At 39.6% G+C, this 20,028-nt stretch overlaps 1 protein-coding gene across 4 annotated transcripts in view; it reads right to left on the bottom strand.

The window, feature by feature from the left end:
- The window catches only part of nckap1 (NCK-associated protein 1), a 30,882-nt gene that overhangs the window by 5,926 nt on the left and 4,928 nt on the right, over positions 1 to 20,028 (bottom strand). The window contains exons 2-24 of one of the 4 annotated variants that reach the window (XM_018660825.2): positions 17,855 to 17,872; positions 12,669 to 12,779; positions 9,827 to 9,919; positions 9,674 to 9,730; positions 8,813 to 8,955; positions 8,531 to 8,621; positions 7,847 to 7,984; positions 7,431 to 7,479; positions 7,167 to 7,323; positions 6,908 to 6,964; positions 6,296 to 6,392; positions 5,316 to 5,422; positions 5,036 to 5,168; positions 4,606 to 4,687; positions 4,366 to 4,424; positions 3,939 to 4,084; positions 3,679 to 3,811; positions 3,403 to 3,522; positions 2,270 to 2,409; positions 1,689 to 1,820; positions 1,152 to 1,370; positions 688 to 818; positions 294 to 391 (exon numbers count right to left, since the gene is read on the bottom strand). In XM_018660825.2, the coding sequence (XP_018516341.1) occupies positions 294 to 391; positions 688 to 818; positions 1,152 to 1,370; positions 1,689 to 1,820; positions 2,270 to 2,409; positions 3,403 to 3,522; positions 3,679 to 3,811; positions 3,939 to 4,084; positions 4,366 to 4,424; positions 4,606 to 4,687; positions 5,036 to 5,168; positions 5,316 to 5,422; positions 6,296 to 6,392; positions 6,908 to 6,964; positions 7,167 to 7,323; positions 7,431 to 7,479; positions 7,847 to 7,984; positions 8,531 to 8,621; positions 8,813 to 8,955; positions 9,674 to 9,730; positions 9,827 to 9,919; positions 12,669 to 12,779; positions 17,855 to 17,872 (2,511 nt within the window). The remainder of the gene's footprint in view (positions 1 to 293; positions 392 to 687; positions 819 to 1,151; positions 1,371 to 1,688; positions 1,821 to 2,269; positions 2,410 to 3,402; positions 3,523 to 3,678; positions 3,812 to 3,938; positions 4,085 to 4,365; positions 4,425 to 4,605; positions 4,688 to 5,035; positions 5,169 to 5,315; positions 5,423 to 6,295; positions 6,393 to 6,907; positions 6,965 to 7,166; positions 7,324 to 7,430; positions 7,480 to 7,846; positions 7,985 to 8,530; positions 8,622 to 8,812; positions 8,956 to 9,673; positions 9,731 to 9,826; positions 9,920 to 12,668; positions 12,780 to 17,854; positions 17,873 to 20,028) is intronic. The other 3 variants (XM_018660826.2, XM_018660827.2, XM_018660828.2) reach the window with 3 other exon arrangements.

The following is a 20,028-nucleotide window of genomic DNA, read 5'->3' as shown; positions in this document are numbered from 1 at the left end:
CATTTTAAAAGCAGTAAAGAAAAAAAAAGTCTGTTTTGTACAAATTGGATTATCCATAATGTTAACTGTCTTAACATCTGGAAAGTATCTTTTTTTTAATTTGTTAGTTTATTTGACAAAAAACAAAACAAAAAACAGTTTTCCTCTAACAATGTTTGTAAGCTGTAATGTACATAAGCTGAGGCTAATTTGCAGTGCCTGTCTCTGGATAGACTTTTAAATTGAAGTAGATCCTGCTGTGTTTTGTGTGTGTTTGTGTGTGTGTGTGTGTGTGTGTGTGTGTGTGTGTGTACCTTCAACTCTGCGACCTGAGATGAGATGTGCCACATCAGACTCTCACTGAGGAATTTCATACCGTATGGCCCCAACAGCTCAGACAGAGAACGCATCTCTGTGAAATATCACGCAAACATACACAAATAATTACAATAAATCCAATTCTGCCTCTAGCAGAGCAAACACTAAAGGATTATCTCTGAGCTGTCTCTGTAAGGACATGTATTTTTTGGTTGGTTATACGAGAGCGAATGTGTATTATTATGGAATACAACTGTCCATATACATATTTTGTTCTGGGGAAAAGGACACCAGCTCCAAAATGCATTCACACCCCTAACTAAATTTAGTTTTTCTTCAGCAACAGTAAGTGTGTCTGTGTGAGCGAACAATCTGCATGAATGCCTGTACCAGAGATGTCGGAGTACTCCTCAGCATTGAAAGTCAGCTCGTTCTCAGTGGGCAGGTTGACGAAGGCCTTCATGGCGGGGAAGTAGGCGATGTGTCCGTTACTGACTTGACGGAGCAATGTCTCCAAATACCTACAAACACAAACACATAAAATACATTCTGAGTATGGGTTACATGCTTTAGTCTATCCATTAGTTCGGGGGTCATTTTTTCTGAATTTTAAGAAACAAAGATGTAATTATGTTGCTTTAAACGACTCTAATCCATCTGCAGGAGGTTTCTGTGCAAAACGCAAATCAGAACATCATCAAAATCATCATCCCATCAGAACACTACAGTTGGTGAATAGGCTGTTTAGCTCACATCTTCCAGCTGTGAAAATGTTTTGGAGGTACCTCTGCTTTAGTTATACCTCTGCGTATTCTTGAACTCATACTCAACTCATAGCTTTAAAGAGAACGTACCAGTTTGTATACAGACTGGTGATGGTGGGTTCCCCGTGGCTGTCCAGGTGCTGTGTCTGCTGCAGCAGGACATTGTTGAAGACCCGGGTGATGTCGATGGTGACGTAGTTCTCTATGGACTGCAGCACTGTCATGTAGGCCCGGACGCTGGTCAGCAACTCACTGGGCTTGGCTATCTCCTGAGTAGCCTGGTTGTACATGGTCATCCCCACTATGGACCTGGTGACAGAGGGACAGTCAGAGATTCACGCAAAAAATGCCACGATGGAGGTCACTTCAGAAAAAGTGTATTTACCGACCTAACAAACAAATACACACAAACTGGCAAGAGCTTTGATTTGATCAAAATCTGTGCTCTTCATCTATCACTCTCTTGACTCTTTCCATTCTTTCTATCACTTATATCAAAAATGCTCGATCCCTAAAGATGTTCAAGCAGTGGTGCTGACTTTCGTACTGCTGGCTAACCTAAAAGGTAGGAGTAGAGCTTTGTCAAAACGTTAACAATGGGTCTTTTATCTGTGTGTGCGTGTTTACTTGGTAAATCGGATCTCCAGGTGCGAGGTGAGGTACTCTCTTGGTGTGAAAGTGTGCTCCCAGACCACCAAGTTGGGAACGTAGTTGATGGAGAAGCAGAGTTCAGATAATGCTGTGTGGAGTTTATCCAGACTGGGGAGGAAAAAAAGAAAAGGTCAAAACAGGCTTGGCAAGATACAGAAGAGAAATGTAAGGACAAGTAGAACATAACAAGAATAGGAGGAGGTTTAAGAGACAATGTAAATATCTAGAGTCTTTAAGCAGAAATCACTGGCACTATGGGAACGCAGGATAACACTGTAGAATGTGCAAAATAACAGAATGACTCAATGTGTACAAATGATACACCAACAATTTGAGCTGTTTACATGAGCATGAACAGCTGTCACCATTACTTCTGCATGTTTAATAGTGTTTGTGGGAATTCAAACCAACAATAAAAACAAGGCTGTTAATCTATCATTAATAGCCATGACAGAACCAACAGTTATTACTAATTAATACAAGCATAGAGACAAAAGTAGAGAATGTGAGTCATGACCAAGGCCGGCTCTTTAAATTTTCTGTCTCTGGTTACTAACTTGGTGACCAGTAGTCTGTTCTTCCTCATGCTCTCCACTCCTGGTTTCTCTCTCTCCGGCTCGCCTTTCTTCCCTGTCGCCTTCTTGCTCTTCTTGTTCACGGCCTGACTGATGGTTTTCGCACAGTGCTTGGGAAGCAGCTAGAGACAGACAAGTAGGAGAAGAAGGGAGACACAAGGCAAGAGAAAGAAGAAAAAAACAAAGAGAAAGACAAGAGATTGAGGGAAGGACAGACCGATGAGAAAGACTGATTATTAATGGTCTGGCTGCTGTTCTTAGCATTGCAGCTTTATTCAAAGTAAGAAGCGAAACAAGCAGACCAGTGAAGATAAATTTAAGAAGCTTTAAAGGATATGCATCAACAAAGGGTTCACAACATTAAAGTGACAGCATGTAGTATTATGCAATAGGTTTAGAAGACCCATGTGTTTCCAGCTTGCTGCTGTGTCACATCCTCTGACATCAGAGAATTTGTTTGCAAAGATAATGAATAAAATAATAATTGCTACAATGTTTGAGTATTAATTGGCTTCCACATTTATAAGCCAGCTGCTTCCAAATGTAAGTCATTATTCGGCCAGAAATTAGGGTGGATTTATATTTAACTCTCAAAACATTAAGACAAATAAAACTTCTCACAGACTGTGAGACCGGTTCATTCTTAAAGGAATAGTTCAACATTTTAGGGAAATACGCTTATTCGCCTTAAGGCACAGATTTAATGACAAGATCAATACCACTCTAATTTCTCATCAGTGCCTTTCTCTGACTAGCTCTTGATTGGTGCCCGTAACATGCTGGAGTCTCCGCTGGTTGCCTGGCAACTGGTCAGTGCCAAAAAAATAGTCTAGCACATGACCCCATGTAAAAAGAGGAATTGTTGTTTCTTACAGTTCGATTAAAGACATAGAGACATAATGTGTTAATTAGGGGGCGTTAGAGGTGTGGAGCCTAGGCTAACTGTTGGCTGCTGGCTGTCGCCTTAAAAATAGCCATACAGAAATAAGAACTGAGTATTGATCTTCTCCTCTAACTCGTAGCCAAGAAAGTATACAAATAAGTGTATTTCCCAAAATATCACATATATAACAAATCTTTGTAATTGGCTGCCTTTGTGGGTGCGTGTTACCTACCTGGTCGCTAAGTGTACATTGTTCAGTGCAGATGTCAGTGATCAGGTTTCTGGCCTGTTTGGCCATCTCATCCAGAAACATGTTACACAAAGACAGGCTTCGATCCCCTATGTGGTGACGCTGTGGGAGAAGAAAAACAAAAGCAGAATAAAGAATGAATATAACTATCATCCTACTAATGTGTGTACATTTGTATGAACAGCGAATGTATGGCTAAATGATGTTATATGTGATAACAATTACAATGAATGTGTGAGTGTATGGGTGTGTATATACCTCCTCAGGACAGAGCTCGTGTGTGCAGGACATGAAGTGTGTGCAGAGCAGAGGGAAGCAGATGGAGTGTCGGCTCTGGGAGGGAAGCTCCAAGCACTGCTGAAACATCTTTTCAAAGGCGCGGCTGTAGAAGCTACACACACAAAAAACACAAGAGATCAAAATGTCTGAAGACCAGTTCAATTCCCTCAGTTCATCCTACTACATGTACCTTATGTACAGCATGGGTTAGTGTGTATGTTAATGTACGTGCGTCTCACCAGAAAATGGACAGGTCTGACGTCTCCACCAGCATCTCCACCAGAGAATCTACCATCTTCGTGTGGAAGATGATAGTGTTCATCATTTTACCAAGCTCCTTGTGATCGGCTATACCCAGACTGGCTTTAGAAACACTTGTGTAGGCCTACAGAAAGGAAAACAGGAGAATAGGAGGAGGATATGAAGGAACAGATGGAGACAAAGGGTTTAGTTACACCAATGATGGCTTTAATTGTCTGACAAAATACAGTGTTTGTTCGATGTGAGATTTTGTACTAATTTGAGTTAGCGTAGGGGAGTGTAATTTTTCCATTAAACAGTAATTCAAAAGATATGTGGTGAAAATACCATGTTGAACTGGCAGAACTTCTCTGACTTTTAGAAATGCGTTTCTAAAGAATTTAAGTACTAGATTTGTGTGCACACCTGCAGTCTGAACCAGTCCAGTCTCATGCCTCTGAAGTCAAACACCTCCCCATCCTCCACTGGAACACAAAAGCACAACAGGTTATTCAAAAACACACACATTAACATTAAAACATCCTGACTTAAGACCACACTGATAGAGTCTGATAACTAATATATAGCCAGTTATCCGTATAATAAATACTTTGGCCATGTTGTCACTACTGCTATTTCTCAAAATTTTTGAAAATGAAGGATTACCTTGTTTCACACTGAGAGAGGTCATAGTGTTGACAAATGAAGACATGATTATAGACTCATCCTCTGGACACACAGACAGGTTCTATTAGAAAATACAAAGTAAAAGATGTTAGAAAGATGTGAGAATATATCATATCTGCCACTGCCATGATATTCCAAAAACTCGGTTCATTATTTTTTTTAATAATCTTGTTAATAAGTCCTGTATCTTGTGTTTAACTTAAGTATGATTTTGAAACTCAAGCAGTTCCAGAAGCTGACAGGTGCTAATTAATACTGTGCTAAAGAGGGAAAGTGCGTACTAATTAAATGTGAGTATGAGTGAAGTAAGAGAGTGGTGATTAATCTATGTGAGAGTTTAATTTAAGTCACAGTTTGTGTGCATTTAGAGTGTGGTTCTTGGGAGTTGTGTGTGCACCTGTGTTCATACCTGCACCAGTTCATTCAGCACCACAGCATCAAAACCAGACAGGTACTGGACATAATATCTCTGCATCACAGGGCCGTACTTTCTGACGTGAGCTCTGAGCTCCTCCATGTAGAAGATCAACTCTGCTATGTGTCTGCAAAACACACACAAAGAAACCTGAGACTAGAGCAACACAAACAGCCAAGTAGAAAATAAGCAAATGATTACATTTATATAGGCATGAATATGCACTTGCAGTGTGTATGTGCATGTTCGCGTAGGTGTGTGTATGTGCGCGTACTTGTCTATGAAGTCGTCTGTGCTTTTCTTCTGGATGTTGTCTGCGTGTCGAAGCAGCCAGATGATCTCGTCACGGGCGAATGACAATGCCATGAACACAAATAATGCCTAGTGGGACAGAGAGGGACAGAAATCAGAGAAATATAGAAGGAAGTAGAGAGAGAGAGAGAGAGAGAGAGAGAGAGAGAGAGAGAGAGAGAGAGAGAGAGAGGGAGAGAGAGAGAGAGAGAGAGATTTGAAGAGAAGAAAAAGAAATGGTAAAAACTCCTGCAAGATAAATCATTCTCAGATAAATCACCAAGAGCAGTTGGCAGCAACTTCATCCTCAGAGTCTCTGATCCAAATATGCTAAATGTTTACAGTCAGTCTGGCTTAGCAGTTATATTCTATTATAGATTCATGGAGGTCTCCATCTGGCCAGAGGAATTTACAGGGCTTTTTAAGGTGGTAAAATCCATCCTACTAAGCTGTGATAGCTATGCAACATTATTTAAGGTGGTACTGCAGTGTTTAGGAGAACTGAGTCATAATATAGGCCCATTTAAGTTGAAATGTTTAATGTTTTTAAGGTTGTGTTTAACTAGATACGCATCTGTAAAATGTGTGTGTTGTATTAATCTCTTTATGCCGTTTGTGTTTATTGTTGTAACAATGTTTTTATAAAAGGGAAATGAATGTATTGAATGAATGTATGTACACCTTAGTTTTCAGCTGCAAGAGCCCCCTTCTTTAGAGCTGACCTGAAACACTTGTGTATTCTGATCATTTAAAGTTACTTTATATTTTAGTATTGTGATATTTAAGTCAATAAACTCTCTAATTAGAGTTATTTAAGGTGGTATTTTGCTATTTTAAATGATACTGCATAAGGTTTTACTTAACCAGGTTTGTCATTTAGTGCTGCAAACCCAGCTCCTTTAAAATGGACTGTAGGGTTATTTAATTTGTTATTTCACTGTTTAAGATGGTATTTTGTGTTACCTTAGGACCCAGCAGTCCAGGCTGATCGGCTAAAACAGTTGCCAACTCCTTCAGAGCTGATCTGAGGAACTTGCGTCTTTCTCTGTGCATGGAGCCTCTGCAGAGTGTCAGACAGACAGAGCAAGTCAGAGCAGAGCATCAAAAAACACAAGCATCATGATTAAATGGTATTTTGACACTTTCAGGACAATCCTGCAAGAGGACAAAAAAGTAGTAAGTAGATGACAGTGATGGCAGAAGAATGCGAACGAAGATGAAAGGGGAAGATGGAATAAGTAATGAGGATAAAGGCAGAGATGAGACAGAGGGGAAGACAAAGAGGAGAGGATAAAACAGGAGAAAGAATTGAATGAGGGATGAAGGGAAGAAGAAGGTGAATTGTGCGAGACTCCCTGAGAGAGACACACAAGAAGCAAAGATAAAGTGAGAGTTAAAAAAGGGAAAACAGGAAAATAATTTCACGAAACTAGAAATGTGGGCAGTGAAATAAAGTGATAAAATATGATTTTTGTGTGTGTGTGTGTGTGTGTGTGTGGAAAAAAAATCTTAAGACAGGATGAAAATTCCAGTTGGGATATGGTGAAGGGATTAATGATGAGATTATGTACGTACGCATGAGACAGGGCCTGTTCTTTGCACTCTCTGATGTCGTTGATGCGTTTGTTGTAGCTAGAAAACACACAAGAAGAAAGGATGTGTTAAAAGAGCAAAAAAGAACAAAGCATTTGTATTATAATGTATGTGTGACTGTGATACAGTTCTCTGATATCTGAAACTATGGCGTTACGTAGGGCTGTTGGAAAATAGTGAAAAATGTCTTTCACAGCGCTCCCAAGCCCAATGTGGCGTCTTCAAATATAGACCCTCTTACCCTCTGATGTTCACAAACAGATCCTCTGCGGCCTTGTGGATGTGGAAGACTTCATCCCTGAACAGACAGAGGCAGGTGGAGCTCTGCAGAGCCAATTTCCACAAAGACAACGCTGCCGCATCGCTGTTCAGCACCGCATGACACAGGATGAAACCGACTGGAGGGAGAGAGCAGAGAGGGATGTATGAGTAAGTGCGGATGTGAACCATATGATCAACTGGCAACCACTTCAGATGACAGATAAAACATCTCTACGGCACTCACAAACAATCCACTTCTCCATTGTGTCCAGTGACAGGTATTCACACGGCATCTAAAGACAGAGACACAAGAAGTTAGTGAAAAACAGACAGGAAGAGTCAAATCATCGGGGCGTGATGTTACAGCTGCCCTCAAGCTTTCCATGTTGAATCATTTGCATAAAGAAGCAGTGCTAGGGCATCAAAACCAAGTATTATGCAGGTACAGGTGAACAGATTAAAAATGTCTTGATAAAGCAAAGATAACAATAACAACTTTATATCAACATACTTTGTCCATAGGTCTTCAAAATTTTGTGATGACTGAATAAAAACTAAATGTCAAACATTTAAAATGCCTGTCAGGATTATGGATGGGAAAATCAGACTAAATAATTCATGTATAATTTTCAACCGTTTCAATGCAGTCGTCATACTAACAGTGTCTGACTGAGCAGGATTGAGCATAGTGGAGGGGGCAGAGATGAGAGAGAGCAGCTGGGCGTTCCTCCATTGGTCGGCGGACAGATTCCTCCTGGGGTAGACCATCTGAAGACTGATCAACGCATCTGACAGGGACTGTGGGAGAGGAAAGACAGGAGGAGAGGGATGAAAGAGGCGCAAGAGAAATCAACTTGAAAATCACCAATTTTATCATGGAATTAAAAACACACAGAATCATGGCAGTGACAAGTAAGCCAAATTACCCAGCTTGTCCGAACGTGAATTAAGATTTCTGATTTTCACTGTACTGCCTGAAAAACTCCAAAGCATGTCCTTGTCATGTAACATGGTCCAAATTCATTTGCATACAAAGTTATCAAGTAAGTGTTTGAGTAGAATGAAAGTTCTCACCACTTTACTTTGTTTTTAATTCTGTTGGTATTATAGTTCCCAGATGACAAGCAGGGAAATTCTTTCACCCTGGCTGACTGAGCTAAATGTGGCACTAGAAGAGAGAACACTATGGCAACTGAGCCTTGGTAGAAACAAGATTATATCTATTGCACACATGGTGGATCATACTGTAAACATGCAGAACTCTTTCAGAAGTTTGCTCAGTGCAATCTTAATGAAACAGTCTGCATTAACAGAGGGAAAAAAGACAGACATAGTACTTCCTACCTTGCCATGTGGAACAAACTCCTCCATCATCTTCTTCAAAGGGTTTTCATAATCCACAATCATCTGGCCCAACCTGGGATACTCCCGGTCACTACAACACAGACAGCACAGTATAGAGACTGCACTTGTAGACTTTTGAACTGTTACCATACCTCAGCTGAGCCTGATTGTTTGAAATAATTAAAAGAGAACATTAAGTCACACTTGTTATTGTTTGTGTGTATACTGAAGCAAGACTTCTCTGTGGTTGTCTTTAACTCTGTGTCCATGCATCTTAGTCACCTGGCTCCATGTGTCATCTCATGGGCATAGTTGTACAGTCCTATGATGGCTTTCCTCTCCTCTATGCGAGACAGTATTATCATCAGAGTAGTGTAAGTCACAACCAGGTCCAGGTAGTTCTTGGTCAGGTCAAAGTTCACCGTCTGGCAAGAGACAAAAAGACAAAATGACATTTTTATAAATGTCCAAATTATATTTATCTCATCTGGGTAAAGAGATAAGAGCTGAAGGAAAAAGGTCATCAGGAAAGCAGCATGTTGAGGCAAGTAGAGGAGAAGAATGTGAAGCATTTCTTTAAATACTTTTATGGATATAACAAAAGAACACACATACATATTTGAGTTTGCTGTGTTTCTCTTTTGGATTTTCCACATTTTTTCTACCTCAGTAAACACAACCAACCATGCCGACCATATTTGTTTCTTAATCTCGATAAACCTCTTTACTGGTAAAGAGGGTAAAGTTATTCTTAACAAGAGCAATGAAATGATTAAAACAAAAGCTACAATAATAACTAACAGATACACACTGCTGGCCACCTCACTACATACACCGAAGTTAATGCAATCCAGTGCAACAGATCTGCCACAAATTTTACATTTAAATTTTTAGAGAGGTGATAATTCAACTATATGTTTATTACTGAAGTCACGGTTAGTGGTGGTGGTGTACTGGACTGCATCATCTTGAAATATGTCTCTAATATTCCTCCCTTCTTCATGTTTGTAAATGGGGCAGGTAAATCACTAGAAACGGTAAAAGTTATGGCTGAGCCTGTTGTATTGGACTGCATTAGATTTTACAGATGTAAGTAATAATGTGAGTGTATCTGTCAGTGTCTCCTTTGGGTATTGCACTTACAATGTCAAAGAAGACCTGGCAGGCGTCGATGGTGTTCAGCAGCTCACACACATGGTCCTGTTGATGAAGAAGTCCACATAAAATGCTTTCATTAAAATCAAGGGCAGAAATTCTTCCACGGTATACTGTTAGTGTGTTTGTACATTTTCCTACCTTGAATTCCATGACATCTACGAAGGTAAAATAGTAAAGAGCCAGGTTCTTCAGAATCTCGGACTTCTCTTTCTGCAGCTGAGCCAGCTGTTGCTGTAAAACCACACGCCAGAATACGCACAGTTACAACACAATAAATTGTGTGTGTGTGTGTGTGAATTTTTTTTTTTTTAAATTTGCAGCTAATTTTTCTATTAAAAAACTGGTTTCTATGTTTTAGTTCCTAAGCCCAGTGACTGTCCTCCATGTGTTTTGTTCATATAACTATTATTATGACTGCCCTATCAAATTTCAGATTTTTTTCACCTCACAATTTGGTGTTACAGATGCTGCAACTGGTGTGTAAATTCTCAAAACAGCTTGAAGATAAAGGCACTTCTCATATAAACTGTGGCTTCAGCCCAGTAAGTATTTTTTTCCAAATCACATTTAAAAAAAAAAAAAGAAGAAAACCTGAGGTGAGACATATCTGCATATCTGTAATTTAAATAAGTTTTCCCTCAGGGATCAATAGAATTTATTGTGTTTTGTTCAAATTAATGACAGTTTCTCATATTTTTGACTAAATTAAAACCAAACTGACATAAATTAATAAATTACATACTGCTCTTGAATAATTCAGTGACACTGGAGCTAGCAAAACTCCAAAACAGATAACTGGATACAAAGAATAGAAAAGATCCCAAATGTACATCAAGTCATTTTACTTTGGTGAAACATTCCCAACATTTTACATAAAGGAAAGCTTGATTAATTAATCAAATAGTTTTAATTAAGAATTTTTTTTGCTTATAGATTTTCCAAAACAGCTTTAAAGTTCAATGTCCCAATTGCAAAGAATGCACAAAAGAATAAAAATATTTGACCAAAGTAAAATCTGACCATCAAAGCAAAGCCACCCAACAGTATCCAGTGTGTGTTTTCTAAGTTAGCATCCAAAGACAGAAGTGAGACTGGAAATTCATTACAAGCACCAAAAGGCAAAATGTCTTTCTGTGCTTGTTTTGTTTATATCTCGAAAAGTTTATCTGCTGATGGTGACAGCGAAAGCTTTATTATAGCTAGTAAAAAGCAGTTTCTATTTACATGACAGAAATGACTGAAGCATACTGTATGTAAATCAAACCCAGCTCCAAAGCTGTGTAAATTGCCTGGTTGCCTGAACCAGAGCTAGTCTACCAGGTAAAGTGGAAAAAGTTTAAGAAATGACAAGTGTAGGAGGAAGTGTGTGACACTGCTGCTGCACCAAGGAGTTGAAACCTGTTACTTGACCGAAAGTCAAGTAAAATGTTTTGGTTTTTCTTTAAAAAACTTGCTGGCACTTAGAGGGTTTTCTGCCCTTTCTCTTTATTTTGTAGTGGACAGTTCCCCTGGTCGGATTGTTCTTGTCACTGCAGACTGACAGAGACAAACAGCCCTCAGACCTGTCCAGACAACGTTCAAAAATACTGTAACCTGACAGACACCACAGATTAGTATATCCACTCTTTAAAACACTCCTTAGTGCAGGCAGTCAGCTAGTTGTTCAAACAGCCAGCCAGTTGGTCATCAAGCCATCTGATCAACCAGTAGTCAGCCAGCCAGCCGGCAAACCAAGTAGTTAACCAGCACACAGTCACTCAGAGGATGAAGGAAAAAAGTAAAAATGCTGCCAGCAGAGAGGGGAGAGGGGAGAAGGCAGAGCAAAGCAAAACACACTCCAAAATAGCTTTGAAAACAACAGGTACAAAAAAAATTACATCACTGCAAAACTTAGGTACATGAACTAAAATACAAAAGTTACAGAAACTTAGATACAAAAACTTACCAAAAAGCACAAGTCCGGAATAAGCCAAGTTTAGCATGCAAAACACAAACAAACACAGAAACAAAGCAGAAAACAACGTAAGAGACAATTTTTGCACAGTTATACTGAATAAAGCAGTTAGCTAGACACATAAACACACACACACAAACACACGCACAGTCTCTTTTTCTCACATACACACACACACTAGAACAGAGTTTGCTTAATGACAGTGTCACATAAACACAGAGGCCAGAAGCTATGAGCTAAGCTAACAAGTAAAGCTGAAAGAAACATTTGATGAGCAATGACTCAGTTTAGTTCACTCGACAAACATGGGCATGCACACACACATTCACACACACACACACACGCACAAACACACACACAACTAAAAATCACAAGGGATTCAGGGATACCAAACAATGGTGCACATGGCTATCTGCATCAAAATTCATTCCTTCACTAGCCAAGATCAGCCTCCAGTGGTGGAAAGCAATGCCAATGTTTGCCCTTGTTTTGCTTCTATTTCTATCACTTCTCTTCTTATACTGAAGTTAGCATGCTAACCAGCTAGCCCCAGCCTGTCATCACATAATAGCACTTTGCAATAGTGACTCACTGTAGTGTCCATTCTGCCCTCAGTTCAACATAAGAATGAAGAAGTAGTGTGGCGTATTCTAACCTCTTGTCTTCTAAACACGTTAGTTGAGGCTCTTGGTAAGTAAGCAGCTGTCAGTGCTAATGCTGTCTAGCCAAAATTTACATATAGCACCTTTACAATAATATTATGTACATAGTACAAAAGATTTTCCTATACATTTTCCAGGACTGTGCTGCTAAACCTTTTAGACCTTTGTAACTGAAGAACCCTTGCTCAATTGTGACAATTTCCCATGTACTACGTGCAGAAAAAGAACCCTAAAATCTACATTTAAAATTTGAAGATATCCCCACGGTATCATACACCTGAAGAAAAATCAACCATACCAGTGAGTAGACACTCTTTCATTCTTCGTCCAAGTATACTGCAGACATACATGCAAGTATACTTACGTTATTATTGCGTGTCTCCACAGCAGGGAACTTCCTGACAATAAATTTAACGGCAGACTCCAAGTTCTTATCAACGAGATAGGAGGGCTTAGCCTTGGGATCGCCACATGCCTGGAAAGGAGAAGAGAAGAAGAGGTGAGGAAAGTCAAAACAAAAAATATGGGTAAGTACACTGCTGCTGAAACACCTCCTATTTATTTATTTCAGAATTTCTGACTGATTTTATTTCTACTATTTTAACATTTTCTTTCATCATGTTCAAGCATGTTAGATGTATGGTCATCACCAGGGAAAGATTTAGTGCTTACAGTGAAAACTGGTTTATCCAGGCCCAAGATATTCGAGAGGTGAATGAAATACTGACACCACTGACACTTAGTAAGGTTTCCAAACCAGAGGCATTTGTAAGACATGAAAACAAATACACACAAAGCTTGATGCAGTGACCTGTGCAGACTAATTTGACATTAAGTTGCACATGTCAACAAGGAGATTTGAGAAATTATGTGCAGTCAACAGGGTAGATTTCCACTTTGCTTATATAGGTTTGGAAGTCTGTGGTTTTCAAGTTTGGATAAACCAGGTTCAACTGCTTGATTGATCAGTGGTTCTCAGCCGCTGAGATGTGACGAAACATTAGAGACCTTGGCCTAGATCTTGATATATTCATTTCAAATACAAATTATGCCTACAGTATGAAAACACTTAAGTTTTAAATACATTTTTAAGCATCCAAAAACAGACATGTCAACTAGAGCTGCAACAATTAGTTGATTAATTGATTAGATGATAGAGAGCAATCACTATTCTGATGGCCAATTAACCATTTAAAAGATTTAATGGTTCCAGCTTCTCCATTGTGATAATTAACAGAATATATCACCATTCTGATATAATCTCCTATATCCTACATTTTAGTAAACTGACTATCTCTCTATGTTTTGGACTTGGAACAGATAAAACTTTACATTTGATGACAATACCTTGAGCTCCCAGACAATATGATGGACATTTTTCACTGTTCTGTGATGCTTCATAAACCAAACAATTAACTGATGGTTAAAATAATTGTTAGTTGCAGCCGTAACGTCAACCATTAAAAGTTGTGCCAAAAGTTATTCACAACACAGAGGCAGAGAACCACTGAGAGTCCCAGGTAATGAGAGGGTTTAAGTTTCAAAATGTGACTCTGAGCTATCACTGGTTAGTACCACTGCATGACAGGCAGAGGGATGGATGGGTAGAGCGAAGAGGGGACTGAAAATGAAACAGCAGAGAGAGAGAAATAGACAAAGGAGAAAAAAGGGTAGAGAAAGGGAAAGAGGGAGAACTTAGATAAAGGGGGCACACACAGATTTCACCTGACAAATGACTCAAGAGAAATGATGGAGAGAGACAGAGATAGGTGGTCAGAGAGAAAACTCTTCTCTGAATCTGTCCTGTCATCTGCACCTACATGGGTTGAATTCTCCACAGAGCAGCGACATTTTAATTATTTCACTACACCTGCAGAGTTGCCTTTTTCTTCTCATTAATATTCTGATCTATTGCTTTACAGGTGTTGCAGTATCTGCTTGACTGCCCTGGCTCTAGCAGGAAGCAACAGCGCTCATGCATTATGGGTAGTGTAGTAGTGAATGGTGAGGAAGATGTGGTCCATGCATGTGCCATCAACAGAGTGAATGTAGAAAGTTTGTTGGCTGCCAACACAGAAGAACAATCCTAGAAGAGGTCAGTGCCTTTGACCGTTCTGAGGATTCAGTTCCTCGTGGTTAAGGTTTAAGTTTAGAAAGTGGAAGCACACATTTAGAAAAGCCATAAAAAAAGTAACATGAAGTTACCAAAATGAACTCTACAACATAAAGCTATGCTATAAATGTAATGTTTCTACTCGCAATTACATATCACAGCTAATGACCCAACAGGCTTGAAACAGCACCACAACCATAAACCTAGATTTCAGTTTGCATGGCGCTGAATCAATTCAAGCATCAGCCAGTGCAAAATGAAACCACAAACAGCAACACATGCTAGTTCACACAAGCACAGTAGGTGACTTGACTACCTGGGTATTAAAACGTGATGAAACACAGGCTGAAAATTTAGCTTTTGTTGAGATTTTCACTTTGCTCAACACTCGCAAAACAGATACAACATTGCACAGTAGTCACATTTTGCATTGTGGTGTCAAGTGCAATACACCATACTGCTGACAATGGGTGTGGTCAGGGCAACAGAATTGGAAACCTTCAAACCACAGAGATCATTGCAACAATGCTTGTCTGCCATTGAGATTTTATAGTTTCATAACTCTACATTTACAGATTGGCTACACCTATTAAACAATCAAATCAGAGCCACTGTTGTGGATGTTGCTGGTTTAACTGCAAGTTTAACAATAAAATATGATCAGCACCTGCTCCCATTGTGCATCTGTTATAATTCAACATGGGATGCAAAATGGTACAAGTGTAAAACAGGTTTAATTTACTAGAAAAATGATCCTGTTAAAAAAAAAAGGATAGCCTACTCCACAAGTTAATTAAACAATATTTATCTTGCTAACTGCCTAGCCGAAACCCAGTTCAGTTTGTCTGTTTAGTCTGTCGCTGCAGCTGTTTCACTCACTAAAACACCAGAAACAGGCATGCTGAGCTCTTGTAGAGCCGGGTCTGAAACACATCCACTACTGCAGGATCTCAAACACAAAACACTGGAACACTTAGGGGAGGGGATTTGACACAAAAAAAAAACCACACAACACCAACATGACTTCAATACCCATCAATGACACAGACTGGACCTTGAGTCTCAGCTTGTTTCCTTGCGCCCACCTCTCTCACACCTGACCAGATTTCCAACTTCAAACAGGCATCAGTGTTCACTGTCAATGCCACTGCATGTTGACTCAACAGCTAAAAATCTGTTAAGGTGTGTGAGAGGCAGACTGAACATTAACTATGAAAAATGAAGAACAAGGAATCAAGGTGTGACTGTGAAATCCATGCAATTGCAAAAGCACAAGCCTTGATTTAAATTTTTTTGCTAACACAGTGCTCCTCTGATGACAACACAACACTAGCCTCGCCCTACCCAACAAACTAGTCTCTACATTGGCCACTAAAATGTAGTTACCCTTTGACTCACGCCGGGGAACTGCGGAGTAAAAAAAAAACTGTGTGGTTAACATTGGTATGCTGACTGCAGGGACTGTACAAGTGTTTTTCCATGTTTTAGCCCAAACTCATAACTTAAAGGTGACAGAGTTTTTGCTGTTGTGGTGCACAGGTTCTACAACAGGTTCCTTCAGACATTAAGGCTGGTTTCTTGCATTATAATACAAGAAACTACCAAATTCACATTACTGACAGTATCTGCCTGTCTGGTTTGAGTTTCTGTTTAGTGATGTGATGCTGTACAGCAGTAGATTGTTATGTTTGAGTTGTCATTTATGGGCTAAAACATGCAAAATGCCTCCCAAAGGATCCTTCAAAATTGTTTCTTTTATACTACTAGACACCTAGCGTAATATGCAAAAGCTTAATAGCCACACCATTACAGCATTTCTTCAGGTGATTTAGCCTCAGCTAGGTTATTTACTCAGCTATTATTAATTAGTTTACTTTCAGAAGTAGAGAACAGAATTGGCTACCTACTTTCCTAGCACCACAGAACAAAAGCATTAAGATTTCTGAAATCATTTAATGGCGTGGCATTGTCCATTAGTGGTGGTGGTGGCTAGTGCAATAAGCTGGCTGGCTGGCTGGCTTTAAGTGGGGTGGGGGGTGGGGGGGCTGATGGAAGGATGGATGGAAGGAGGGGCGCAGTGAATGACGGGACAGGGCATGGGAATAAGCTGAGAATCAGTAGTGGTCAGGGAGGAGTAAGGGAGCTGTTGCCTGGATACCAGAACAGACCTTAGTCTCGCCTCCACCATCGTTTCTCCAATCCGGGTAGCAATTAACAGCTGAGCTTCTCAAAGGGTCCCCACATTGACCAACATATGGCAGGGGACTCTGGAATAGATAGCACTGGGCCAGGGAAACCTACATCTGAAAACTAATTACGGTTGCTAATTACTGGATGAAATATTCAAACACCCCATGGCACCTTTTCAGCGGTCCTTCAGAGTCCCAGTACATCACACACACAAAAAAAACAACAACCTTGTCCTCACTGAGATTAATTTGTTTTTGTCTGTCATTGCTCATAGTATGAGCTCTTTTATTTTCTCAAGGAGGGATTAACTGCTGCAAAAAGGAAAAAAAAATCCAAAGAATGGACATCTCATGTGATTAGAAAGAGAACCACTAGAGAACCACTACAACCTGCTAAGATCTGGCTTACTGCCTGGACGGCCTGTTGGCAATCCAATAGTGTTAATCTTCACTCATCCTTTTGCATTTGTCAGCACTATTGCACTTGTTCTCTACTAGAATACCATGTGCTCACTTGGAATGATGCAACTGTAAATTTAAGTTATTTTATGAAGTAGACTTTCTTCAGAAATCAGATATTAATAGGAGATGTTAAATAGTGATTACTTGGTGGCCTCTAATAAACAGTAGAGAATATAGTCCAGATAAACAATATTTAACTCACAGAAGTATCAAAGCATAACATTTCTTTAGTTAAACAGATATTTTATTTAAAGTTTCTGTAATTGTGATCAATAAACTGAACATGACACTATTACAACTATGTCTGGGGGCTTTGATTCATACTGTGGCCGTTCTTGCTAAATGCATCCATTTAGTCAGGTACTGTTGATTATAGTGTTCCTAACCGGCATAATAAGCAAAGACTTGACCACTTGTCAAAAAAAGGTGTAAAGTCTAGTTTACATTTTTTCTTTGCAGACTAAACCTGCCACTAATGTATTTGCACTAAAGGGAAAAAAGCTTTCTTTTCCCAAGCAGAGCACAGAAAAACACCATCAGCAAGTGAATTACACTGAATTGTGGTTTGTTGTAGGTTGGAAAAACTGACAGTGAATGGAGCCCAGCCTTACTCTCAGCATTACAGATTTAAACATGAGGAGGAGTGAGGCACAAAGGAGAGGACTAACAGATCAGTACAGGTAGCCAGGAGCAGGAGGAGGAGGAGGGGAGGAGAAGGAAGAGGGAGCTGAGGAAGGGTGAAAGGGGGAGGAGTTTCATCAGTGGAAGGTGATAAACTTTGCAAACCTTCCAAACTTGTCCTTGCTGCATAGGAGAGGGGGGAAGCATTGGAACGGAGAGAAGAAGAGAAGAAATCAAAACAAAGAGCCCACCCAGACAAACTGCTGGATCACTGGTCCACACACTCGCTCACAAACACACTCTCACACACATGCATGCATGTCTTAAACAGCTGCTTTCACACAAATGTTTTCGGCATATCTGACAGTTTAGTTAGGGATAGCCATTCTGGCATTTCTTTTCAACACAACACATAAAAAAACAACACATGCTGCACCAACATGTGACCATATTAACACTTTGTTTTAACGCACGCTGTCTTAGTAAAGTAATACAAAGTGTAGTACCCCCACCTACGTACTTAGACACATTGAGAATAACACATCCATTTTAAGAGTGTGGAAATGTGCTGAAATAATATGGCTGACACCTTGGCTGTCAGCAGCTCCACTGTCTCATATAGAACAGCGTGAAGACAAAGTTTGGTCCCTGCTGTTTTCACTGGCTGAGGTATTTGCTCCACATTTCTGCTCCATAGCTGTTGCTTAGTAACTGACAATGCAGGGCTCCCACATCGTTGAAGCACTGGGTGCTTCATTGCTGTTGATGCTCTAATACATGCTTCAATTTATCATTTCATCGTTGTATAAATGTCTAGCAAAACAATTCGATTACTTCTGGACACAGTAATCTATGGCTCTTGTCTGGCCTAAAACAACAGCCAGGGCCTGTGCTGTATTCCAGTAGGACTGTGATGGCATCTTTAGAGGAATTCAGTTATAATGAAAAGAAGTGGAAACTGGGTTTAGCCTGGTGATGAAGTGGCAGCAAGCTGAGTTTAACAACATGTAGCTTAATGTTGGTGCAAAACAGTCAGTCAAGAAAAAAAGCCCTAATGTTGTGGTACAGGGAGACAGAGAAAAACTAATGCTGGCTGCTTAAGACTTAGATAGTTAATAATGGTTCAGCTAATTCTATGAACAGCTATACTGGCTGACAGTAACTTTTAGCTATTAATCAGTATCAGTGTTTGTATGTAACAGGAACCAATATACTGATACACATTCAATACAGTTGAAATACACACAGTTTTTCTTTCTATTATCATTCGATTACATTCATTCAGTCACACAAACTCAATTTTAGGGCCACAGTGGTCTTTACTTTGTAACAGGAGAGAAGAAGTTTAGTCTTACCTCCCTACAGGACCCCAGCCCTGGGTGATTACAACCCATGATGGGGCAGTTCAAACAAGTAAGTAAAAATAATATTGGACTTCCTGATTCTAAGTGGCTTATTGTTACAGCTTATACCATCTAACTTTCAGTATGTTATAATGACATACAGTCTTGACAAGTGTTTGGCCCTGTTATTATAATGAAGAATTAACGTAACATGCAGGATCAAATACACATAGTTGATTGGCCAATTCTCTTATCTGTTGACTTTACTCTTGAGTGGTGGAAGAAAGAAGAGGAACAAGAATAGTTAAGGTAAACAGACAGCGAGGCAAAATGGGTGAGTCATATTTAACCCACATGATTTCCTCTTAACACATTTAGAGACTTGGCAAATTTGGAATAAAAATTATTCTCATTTGATTCCTCTCTGCAACATCTTTAATATTGACTTTTCCAATGAATAAGTGGCTCTGCTTTAAACCACTGATGAAAAACACACTCAAATAATATGCCCTATTAGAGTGTTTTTCTAATAGGGCATATTACATAACAGAAATAACTCTGTGTTTATGTGTATGCATTTATGCATAGTCACGCTGTATTATTGAATACTGATGAAAAAAGGGAATCTCTCTGCAAACATTTTGGCGCACAGCACACATCTGCTACCATCTAAACCACAGATGTGCAGTAATGCCATGGAGAGTCTGCAGGTTTTCATCCAAACCAAACACTACAGCAGGTGAATTCACTAAGCACATTCAACCTGGTGAAGTCTTCACTTTCAAAGAAAACCTGTGCACTCACAACCCTCGATGGCACAACTACCGCTTTGGTGCCCAAGTCACTCCAGCTGACTTTTGAGCTTCAAATCAAATAGATTAAATAAAAATACTAAATGTAATACATTTTACCCCGAGGGACATGCCATTCAGACCATGAGAAATTAATAGGGGTTTTAGGCAATTTCCCCTTAACAGCTCATAAAATGCCCTTGGA

Source organism: Lates calcarifer, linkage group LG16_LG22, assembly GCF_001640805.2.
Source record: "Lates calcarifer isolate ASB-BC8 linkage group LG16_LG22, TLL_Latcal_v3, whole genome shotgun sequence".
Classification (NCBI taxonomy): Eukaryota; Metazoa; Chordata; class Actinopteri; family Centropomidae; genus Lates; species Lates calcarifer.
The sequence above is the reverse complement of the archived record's forward strand: the minus strand, read 5'-3'. Positions and strand labels throughout refer to the sequence as shown.